Below are 10,866 nucleotides of genomic sequence, written 5' to 3'. Positions count from 1 at the left end.
AGCGGCCGGGGCGGGGCGGAGGGTGGCGGGAGGGCGCGAGGGCGGGCCGGGGGCCGGTTCCGCGCGCAGGGATTTTTAAATGTCCCGCTCTTAGCCGGGCGCAGGAGCAGCCGGCTCGGCCGCCAGCGCGGTGTAGGGGGCAGGCGCGGATCCCGCCACCGCCGCGCGCTCGGCCCGCCGCCGCCGCCTCCCGCCTCCCGGCTTCCCGCTCGCCTCTGCCTCCTGCGTCGGGCCTCAGCTCGTGCCGCCTGCCTGCCGCGGAGACGGCTTTGGGTAAGGGCCCTGCCGTGGGGCCGCGGGGCTGCGGGACGGTGCGGCGGCGAGGACTCCCAGAGCGCCCGGGTCGGGCCGGGCCGGGGTGGGGGTGGGGCGAGGCCGGGTCGCCAGGTCCCCGAGTCGTCAGCGTGGGGTGCCCCTGTAGGGTGGCTCAGAGACGGACCATGGGAAGGTGTTGAGGGGGAGACTGAGGCAGCTTGAGCCCCAAGGAAGGCGATGGGCAGGAGGGGATTTCCGGGGGGGCGTCCGGGCCCCCCCCCTCAACCCCCGGTTCGGACCCGGCATCGCGGGTTGGTGGCGGCGCCGCGGGTGACAGGCCACCCCGGGCCCATCGGCCATTTTCCTGACCGGCCCGGGAGGCTCCCGCCGCCGCCGCCGCCGCCGCCCGCGCGGGAGGGGGAGGGGTGTCCGGGGCGGGCCGGCGGGCCCTGGCCCCCCACCTCTGGTCCTCCTCACCCCACTGCCCGGTTTGTGCCCCCAAGGCCTGAGATCTGATCCCACGCCCCAAGCCATGCCGAGGGAGAGAAGGGAGAGGTGAGTGGCCCGGTCGCTGGGGGGGGGACGGGAAGGGTGTTCAGCGGTGGGGGAGGGGTGGACCTAGATTTGGGGAGAATTCACCCTGACCTCTGTGCCACCCTGGCTTTGCAGGGATGCAAAGGAACGGGACACCATGAAAGAGGAAAGTGGCACCGATGTCTCTGTTCGCTCCAGGAAAAGAAAGGCAAATGTGGCTGTTGTGAGTACAAAGGAGACAGGTGGGGGAGGAGACCCCCCCCCCCCACAATCTTACCTGGGTACCAGACTGGGCTCCATCCACCACATGTTTATTGTTAGGGGGTTAATGGGGTGCATTTGGCAGAAATGGTGCCTATAACCTAACCAACTTTTTCTCTCTTTTCTGTTTTTGTCTTTGGGTTGTTTGGTGTGTTTCCTTGTGGGGTGGGGGTTGTTTTATGTTAGTTTTTGCAGGATCCAGATGAAGAAATTGCAAAAATTGACAGGACTGTGAGAAACCAGTGCAGCAGTCAGGTAGGTACAGTTGCTAATTGGGCCTAGGTGGAGGGCCTCCTGCTCTTTGTGGGTTACATTGAGTCTCAGTCTCCAAAACCCTCCTGCTGAAGGGTTTTTCTCTACCTTTGGCCGCAGTACATACGGCTGAGCTCTGCCTGTCAGTGGCACTGACCTCTGCCAGCTTTGGGATTCCAGCGAGGTCTTGTGTTCCTGACCGGCACCTTTGAGATTACAAATATGCGCTGATGTCTGGAAGAACCAGAATGGACATCAAATAACTCAGTCCTCTCCTTTTGCCCTTGAGGAAACTCAGACTCAGAGGAAGAAAGTAACCCAGAGTCCTGTGCAATCAGGGGCGGAGTTCATCCTAGAGCCTTGTCTCTGGGCTGGTGAACTGGGGGGAGGGCTCCTGACACAGAGCTCTTTGGGTATGATGATGGGTGTTTGTGTGTGTTCATAAGCAACCATGAATTCTCCCCATCCATGCTACTGTTTTTCCACCATGGTGCTTAAGGACCTCCATTCCCCCTCCCACCCCCCCTTCCTAAACCTATCAGGTTTCTAACTTTTCCCCCCTTCTGGAAGTTCTCAGCCCATCTAGCAGTTACCTACAATGATCACTGCTGTCTGGGGCTCCACCTGGCCTCAGCCAGAATGTTAGTGGAACATTCTGTGTAATGACATATGTGTCTCAACACATTTTTTCAATTGACTAGTCCACTTCTCTTGCCTCTCCTTCATGGAGTTACCGCCAAATTTCCTGCGTGCTCATGATACCATTACAATATCAGAAGCTCCTACCAGAAAAAGCTTGTGTTATCTCTCTACCTCCAGAAATGGCTGGAGACCATAGTTAATGGTTCTAGCAGGGGACGCAACCTATCTCCAAACTAGTGGATCGGGCCTTCTGACCCTATCACGGATAAAAGCTGAGCAGGAGTATTATTTGAGCTGAGGGCAATGGTTCCAACTAGGTTAGCACTGGGCTGCACATCACTTTGTTGGGCAGTAAGCAACAGCCATAGCTGGCTCTGGAAGAGTGAAGGGCTTTAAAGCAGTGGGTTTGCAGTAACAATTGTGACTGCACATAAGACCTTAGGAATTAGCATTTCTGGGGTGGTCCACCGAATATTGAACTAGGGGTTGATTGTTTCCTTCTCTATTAGAAGAAGAAATACTTCATTCACTTTAGGGAAGGAAATGAGACAGCGCATCCCACTTCTTTCCTTTTCTTTTTCTCTCCTTAAAAACAAAAAACCTTAAGCAATTTGATTTTTGTGGGTTATGATAAAATGGATCTCCACTTTGTGAAACTCAAGGTTGCTTGTTTTCCCAGCTGTTTGAATTGAAATTTCCAACTGAGAATGAAGTAAAGGCATTCATATTGACTTCTTAGAGTTTTAGAATAGTTTGTGTTCTCAAGGTGCTAGGGTGCCTAAGTGGGGCTGTCTGTGGTCCTATCCCTAAACTGCGGACAGTTGATAACTGTGGTACATGAATAGCCGTATCATTTCCCACTAACTAGAAGGAATTTTCATGGTTGTTCAGAGATTAGTGACAACAGGTTTCTGCACATTTTGTAGAGCAGATAGCTTGAAAACTGTCCATCTGTTTACAGAGGAATTTGTTGTCTTTTGTTATTTCTCTGTGTAGATTCATGAAGCTAGAGTTTTGGGGTAACACAACCTTTTTGCCTATTAATGACACACAATTTTTCTCGGGAGTTACAGTTCAACACAGTACAGTAGCCTTGAGTCACTTGTAGCCATTACGCTAACTTCCTTATAACTGCTTCATCAAGACCTCAGAGAACCTTTGATTCTTACCTCAGACCTTTCTTAACAAAAAGAATACCCTTTTATCTAAAATCCATTTAACACATCCATTTTGTTTAATTTTTTGCATAAGACCTGACCTTTTGTGTGAGTGAAATGCTGGACTTTCCATGAATGACTTCGCAGAACCTAATTTTACATAAGTAGTTCTATTCTTATTTAAAAGTGGCATAAGGAGTCTGAAGTGATTACAAATAGTGAAAATTGGTCTCTTGCTCTTATCCCATTCCTTCCTAAAGTCGGACGATCTCGCCTCCTTTGAAACCCGGTATAGGCTCAAGTTAAGGGCCAACTTTCAGAACCATTTATCTGCTGTGGTTCACACAATCTGTCTATGAACCTGCAGGTTAGAAACTGCCACCATTTTATCCCCCAAAGCCTGCTCTCCGCTATTTCGGCCATCTGGCTGTAGAGGGTGGCACCCAGCTTCTGCCTTCAAAACTAGAATTTATTCTTGAATGAAGAGCAACTTGAGGCACTTGTAATGTGACCCCTTTTGAGTCAAGGAAATGCTACCAGCACGTGATACTAGAGCTGGAAGAGGAGGCTGCCCTTCTGGAACAGCTGTTGGCAGGGGTTGTCATGGCTAATTTGCATGCCCAATTCTTTGCACCCTGGGTGGAGAAGAGCTTTATCCTGCTTTGCTCTCTTAGTACATGGAAAGTGCTCTGGCTTCCTCTGAAAGTGGCTGGTGTGCTGTGATAGCCTCCGTCTACCATACTTTCCAGGCAGCACCTGGAGCCCAAGTCCCCCCATGCTTATTTCTAGTCATCCCATTGTCGCTTTTCTTTAGTCAACCTTCATGAGCTGTCTGTGTTAAAAAAAAAAAAATGCCAAGGCTTCCGTGCTGGTGGGATTGTTACCTGCCATACTGTCAACACAATCACTCTTTATAACTCAAAAAAGTCAATCATAGGTTTCTTTTCAGAGTAGGATGATAAACAGAGTAGCTTTAAAGAGAAAATTTTCTAAATGGCAAAATGACCTTAGTATATTCCAAATATTGAAAATTGAATAATATTAAGGATCTGGAATCTTTATAAGAAAAGCAAATTGTTTGGGTTTTTAATGATGGTTTATTCACTTGTCAGTTATTTGAATCTTATTCTTTGCAAGACTTTGGGGGCAGGATTCAAAGGTCTTCAGGGGTATCTGGCTTCTGTCTCCACAGACTTCTTAGTATATCCTGTGACCATTCCTGGATTTGGTTTTAACTAGGCAGATACTCTGTTTTGTTTTGAGTTAAGGAAAACAAAACGTCCCCATTATGTAATACCGAAAGATGCACGTTCGATGGGTTTTTGTTTTCAGATGGGGAGACTTTAAATATAGATGGTAATCAGTTTACATTTTTGATCTTCACAAGCGTAACTGGTGAATATGCAGTGCTTATGTAACTAAATACTTTTATTGGAAATTCTTTCACTTTTAAGAAATTTTTGTAAATTAGTTGTACTTGTTAAGCAAATTTTTGAGTTGTGACCAGATAATCCCACGAGACACTTCAGAAATTATGCACAGTGTCTTACTGGCCTGCAAATGAATTTGTGGTTCGGTTTGGTTCATATTGTATTGTAAGAGGTGTTGGTGTTTTAGCTTAACCCCCCTTGCATCCATCTTACTGCTCAGGTACTTCTTATGAGTGTGACAGTGTGGAGGATCCAAATGCTACTGACTTTGGAGTTTTCTTAGATATCTACTGTATAGACTCCTAAGTCAATGACAAATGAAACGAAAGCCTGGGGTCATCACTGTGGCTTTTCCTTCGCTGTTCCATATTCATCTTAATTGAAGCCAGAATATATATTTAGGTCTGGAGATTGCTCTGCAGTGTTAAGGCATTTTCTGCTTTGCTAGCTGTTCTACAAATCAATGAATGCAAAAATAGCTGGCTCGCGTCAAACATTTAAAAATACGTTTTTCTTCTATAGCCTTGGGATGGCAGTTCAGTGTGTGAAAACCCCTGCTCCTTGATTCCTACACCTGACAAAGAAGAGGATGAGCCAACGTACCCTAGTTCCACCTGTGGGCCTCAGAGTTTCATGCCCTCCAGAGCCTCACCACTGCCTATACTGAAGTAAGTTGACCACCACGTGCTTTCCAGGTCTCTTCCTCCTTGTGCTCAAGCTCACCGAGTTAGAATGGATGCATATTGACACCTACCTGTTGTTTTTCACTTGGTTGTGTGTTTTGTAGCTGGGCAAATAGAGACGAGGTTTGGAAAATCATGTTAAACAAGGAGAAGACCTACTTAAGGGATAAGCACTTTATGCAGCGGCACCCTCTCCTGCAGCCTAAAATGCGAGCAATTCTTCTGGATTGGTTAATGGAGGTGAGCTTGAGTCTTCCTGCTGACTGGAAGCATTGACCACTTCTGGAATCTTCTGTGTTATGATCTCTGTGCGTTTCATCCCATCGACACATTCTGTGTCTCTGAAGCTGTGGTATATATACTACAGCAGTTTAACGTTTTGCTTGCATTCTACCTTAGAATTTCTGAAGTCTCTTTACCTCTTAGATATCTGCTTTTAAGTTGGCATCGAATTTTTTTCTTCAAAGCTCAAATAATTCCAGAAGTTCTATTTTCCACTTAACTGTAAATATTGATATTTGGTCTTTGTTAATTAAATTACTTTTAAATATATCCAGTGGAATGCAGATAACAGCTATTTGATAGCCACTATCATAAGTTTTAAAAATATATGAACAGGCTTATCTTTAACAGAGAGCTTACATTGTTCCTTTTTAACTCTTTAGAATCCATTTCCCTTTCCCCACAGAATATCCTCTTAACAAAATATATCGGTTAATTCTTTTATTGGCCACACTATTGTACTTCTCTGCAACAGTTGATCAAAAGAACAAGTACTGGGGTGCCTGCGTGGCTCAGTCAGTTAAGCACCCAACTTGGGCTCAGGTCATGCTCTCACGGTTCATGGGTTTGAGTCCCACATCAAGCTCTCTGCTGTCAGCGCAGAGCCCTCTTCAGATCCTCTGTCTCCCTCTTTCTCAGCCCCTCCCCCACACTGTCTGTCTTTCTCTCTCTTGCTCTCTCAAAAATAAATAGTAAAAAAATAAATTAAGAAAAAGAACAAGTATTACATATTTTGATGGGTAATTAAACATAAAAAGCGATATTGTATGGGCAGTGTACCTCTTTCTGAGAGGAAGTGTGGGTGACTCAGTAGTGCCTCAGGGTGTTTCCTGGACACCTCTGTGAGCCTTGGGTGATGAGAAATGGGATGTTCAACATCTTCTGTGATGTTGAAGGACATCTCAGGCAGATCCATTTTGTGGAAAAGGACATAAGGAAGTTGCATGCCTAAATATTGCCTAAAAACAAACTGCTCTGTACTCTTTGGAAAGTGTGTGTCCAGGGGTATTCTTACCCCTGTTATGCTCATCCTAGAATCAAATCCCCTGCTGCCACCATCTATGTGTCTTCATCAGGCAAGTCACTTAACGTAGAATCTTGGTTTTCTCCTCTGTAATATTTGCTACCAGTATTTTCCTTGCAGAGTTTATATGGATTAGAAATAGTGTGTATGAAGTGCAGCTTACGTAATAGGCAAGAAAAGATAGCTGTTTTTACCATTATTAATTCGCTTTTCTTTATTGGTCTCTGAAAATATTAACATTTTCTGTACTGAGTTCTTTGGCAGGCCTGCTTGAAACTAGAGGCCTTGCAGGTGCCATCCACAGGCCCACTATGGCACATAGACTTTCTGGGCCCTTTGGGTCAATTTATAATTCCTTGAAGCATTAGATGTGTAGTGTGCTGCATTCTCCCATGCTTCAACTGATTAGATGTTGTGACTGGGAAGTTCTATTTGTATTACGCAGTTGATGCCAAATACTTTAAGGAAGGTTTTTCTCTGAAAGTTCGTCAAAAAAGTCATGTAATACCATTGAAAAGATAGAAAAGAATGGTAACCGTTTTGTCCTTGCTGAGACAATACTTGAGGCTTGTGTGCAGTGACGCTGTTTCTCAGCCTCTAGCCCTGCCAGGAAGTCAGCACGCGTGTGGGAAAGGTGGCGCTCATGCTGTGTGCCCAGTTGTGAGCCGGGTGACACAGGTTTGAGAGTTTGTTCCTGAGAGGACAGAAGCTCTAGTTTCACTTCTGATCAGATTGTAATTGTGTTACTTTATGAAAACTGACTTTAAATATGCCCTAGCCTGGACTTTAGAAATACTGTTTGGTGATTGATGGAATTTTCTGTTAATGTTCTGTTGTTTCTCTGGCGCCTTAACCCCATGAATTACACTTACACATGGGAAGGCCTGTTTAGGAATAGCAGTTTTATATGTATAAATAGACATTTGATGGTGGTGATGAGTTGAGGTCTAATATTTCCTTGGTCTTCTTCAGCTCCCTCATGCACACCATTTTCCCCTGTCTCTCAGCAATCCTATGAGGTGGGCAGGGCAGGCATGGTCCTGATATTACAGTTTGAGATAATTATTCACACTTTTTCCATGAAAATGCTGCTGTACCAGGCGATGAACAAACCTTCCTTCCCCTGCCTGTGAATATTTGCTCTTACTATTATTATTATTAATGTAGATCATAGAACACTTAATCCTTGTATGTGAGTTCTAGTTTTTCATTGTGTGCGTGCTTGGGGACAAGCAAGGTAACAATCCTTTCAGAAAAGCAAAGTTCTGTCTCTCCTGATTTGGTTATATTGTCCTTCACCAAAACTCATGACAAATGTTTATGTTTTGCTTGTTTTTTGGTTTTTGGGTTTTGTGTTTTTTTTTTTTTTTTTTTTTTTTTTGTCTTTCTTTTTTCCTCAAGTAACTGTTCTAAAACTTACTGTTTTTTCAGGTGTGTGAAGTCTATAAACTTCACAGAGAGACATTTTACTTGGCACAGGATTTCTTTGATCGGTATATGGCAACACAACAAAATATCGTAAAAACACTTTTACAGCTTATTGGGATTTCATCTTTATTTATTGCTGCCAAACTTGAGGTAAATCATTTTCAAATGTTATCTGGCATATGCTGTTTCTTGAGATCCTCTGAGATTACTGGAAGACGCCAAATTTTTGTCTACGTTTTTCTAATTTGAGGTCATCTAAAGTAAAGATACATGCAGAAAGGGCTAGAAATTAACCAAGAAGTGAGAGAAGTAGTGAGTCTATAAAATGTTTAAGTTAATGTAGTTACTTTAAGCCAAAAAATTGAACTTTGACCCAAGAGGATTAAAAATTTTGGAATGCTTAGAAGGGTGGATGGGCCTAACTTGCAAACATGTTGCTAAAGGTATTAAAAAGGTGAAAATTTCAAAACTCTCCCCACTGAATAGAAGTTGTGTTTATGCATTTCTTTATTGGGGCGGGGGGAGTTGTTTCTTTCACAGTGAATACATTTTGACCAGCAGAGTAGCCCCTATATGTATTCCATGGTGCTCCCTCTCTCTTTTCCTGGTAGAATACTAAAAACAATATTTGGATGTACATTATAAGTTAAAACTATTAGAGATTTTTGCTAGTTGTTTCTCCCTTATATTTCCTTTTAGGAAATCTATCCTCCAAAGCTGCACCAGTTTGCGTATGTTACAGATGGGGCTTGTTCAGGAGAGGAAATTCTTAGCATGGAATTAATCATTATGAAGGTATGTTACAAGTTAATTTTTCAGTCCTTTTTAAAAAATGCATACATAATAGCTTTTCCACATTCGTGTGAGTGCATCTGCCTAGGTGTTCTCCAGCTGGACACATTGTGGCGTGGAACATGGCTTCATTTTGAACTCCTTTAGAGGCCCAAGGGGAGCAGAAATACCTTTTTCTTTTCTCAACCATTGGTCTCTTTTGTCTGTTTTCCCTTAGGCCCTTAAGTGGCATTTAAGTCCCCTGACCATTGTGTCCTGGCTGAATGTATATATGCAGGTTGCATATCTAAATGATTTATATGAAGTGCTCCTGCCACAGTATCCCCAGCAAATCTTCATACAGATTGCAGAGGTAAGTGGCTCTGTTACCTCTGTGGGGCTGCCTACCCCGTCATTAGATTAACTCTAGAAGGGATGTATGTTGGCCATCTGCCTCAGTGTTCTTTTTCTTCTCCATAGCTTTTAGATCTTTGTGTCCTGGATGTTGGCTGCTTAGAATTTCCCTATGGTGTACTTGCTGCTTCTGCCTTGTATCATTTCTCTTCCTCTGAATTGATGCAAAAGGTTTCAGGTACGTTGGCTTTCCTGTCCATTCACAAGGTGTACTAAACTTCCAAACCAATTGAGCCTAAAATTTATTTTCGTTGCAGGGTATCAGTGGTGTGATATAGAGAAGTGTGTCAAGTGGATGGTTCCATTTGCAATGGTCATAAGGGAGACAGGAAGTTCAAAACTTAAGCACTTCAGGGGAGTTCCTGCTGAAGATGCACACAACATCCAGACCCATATAAACAGCTTGGATTTGCTGGTCAGTAGCCTTCCTCGTTTCCCAGATAAATTCCTTAAAACTGCTTAAATAGCCTCTTCACTTTTCTTCAGGCAGGCTCCAGATATCCCAGAAAGAGTCCAATTCTTTTGGTTCCTTAAAAAATAAAATTGTGGTCAGTAGATGCTGTGTCTGAATAGCATGTAGACCAGAGACTTTTAGATTGTTCTTTGCTATTTTTTTCCCCTCATTTCCTTAGAAAAGAGCACACAGAACGCGAAGCCCAAAGGATACACTCTTCCATTTTAACATTTCTCACTTTTGTTCTTAACAGGACAAAGCCCAAGCAAAGAAAGCCATATTGTCTGAACAAAACAGGATTTCTCCTCTCCCCACCGGGGTCCTCACTCCCCCACAGAGCAGCAAGAAGCAGAGCAGTGGGCAGGGGACAGCGTGACCACACCAGCATTCTCCACCAAAGACAGTTGTGCAGAAGTACCTGCTCCAAGTTCTCTTCTGTGCACCGCGGCAGAGGCCCGCATTAGCTTTTACAGACATTTAAATGGAAGAGCACGTCTCTTCCACAACCGAAGTGTTTCTGTGGATGGCATTGGACAGGGAGAAGTGTTTTTTATTGAACGCTTAGGTTTTTTTAAATAAGTGGGTCAAGTACACCAGCCACCTCCAGAACACCAATGAGTGCTCCAGATGCTGCTAAGGAGGGTGATACTTGACTTGATTGACTATTCACACAGATAACAAAGGCTTGAAGTCGAGGAGTGCCACGTTGCTGTTGGTCTCCCCTTGGGTGTTCTGGGTTGTGTCGTATTGAGTGGAACAGGTGGTTGTGAGCATTGTGATGTGGAGCCCACAACCAGCTGTGCTGGGGGCCTGCCCTTTTCACACTATCAGTTGACAATATACAATGCCTTTTATGAACTGTTATTTTGTAAGTGCTGCTATGTCTATCCGTTTTTTAATAAAGATAACACTGTCTTTGAGACAGCTGGTTTTATGAGCTATGTCTGATCATTTAAGTTAGAAGTCACCTTTGAATGTGGCTATCCCAGGTTCTCTTTTTTAACTTCGTACTTCTTGAAGCTCACACCTTTCAAGCAAATATATTTAAAAGAAAAGTTTTGACATGAGCTCTAGGTGCAGCCTCGAAGGCCTCCCACGGGTCCCCTGAAGTGGGAATGAGGCTTCCATTTGGTATTTCTCCCACAGTGCCCTGCTCAGGGGCGGCTCACTGGAGGGCTGTGGCAGTAGTGGGGGAGTCGTGTCTGCATCCGAGAGGATTCCTAGGTATAATTTCTGCCCTAGGACAGGCCAAAGGACATAAAGAATCTGTAATTAGTGT

General features: G+C 44.6%; 1 protein-coding gene across 1 annotated transcript; it reads left to right on the top strand.

Moving 5' to 3' along the window:
- Nucleotides 1-77: 77 nt before the first annotated feature.
- Nucleotides 78-10,524, top strand: CCNE1 (cyclin E1). The gene is made up of 12 exons (XM_040445587.1): nucleotides 78-273; nucleotides 759-810; nucleotides 925-1,012; nucleotides 1,237-1,305; nucleotides 5,054-5,199; nucleotides 5,319-5,454; nucleotides 7,952-8,098; nucleotides 8,648-8,743; nucleotides 8,958-9,092; nucleotides 9,200-9,311; nucleotides 9,391-9,548; nucleotides 9,841-10,524. The coding sequence occupies exons 2-12, from the start codon at nucleotides 788-790 to the stop codon at nucleotides 9,961-9,963; spliced, it is 1,233 nt and encodes a 410-aa protein (XP_040301521.1). The 5' UTR covers nucleotides 78-273; nucleotides 759-787; the 3' UTR covers nucleotides 9,964-10,524.
- Nucleotides 10,525-10,866: the final 342 nt, after the last annotated feature.

Source organism: Herpailurus yagouaroundi, unplaced genomic scaffold (genome assembly GCF_014898765.1).
Source record: "Herpailurus yagouaroundi ecotype Mexico unplaced genomic scaffold, PumYag 194, whole genome shotgun sequence".
Taxonomy (NCBI): domain Eukaryota; kingdom Metazoa; phylum Chordata; class Mammalia; order Carnivora; family Felidae; genus Herpailurus; species Herpailurus yagouaroundi.
The sequence above is the reverse complement of the archived record's forward strand: the minus strand, read 5'-3'. Positions and strand labels throughout refer to the sequence as shown.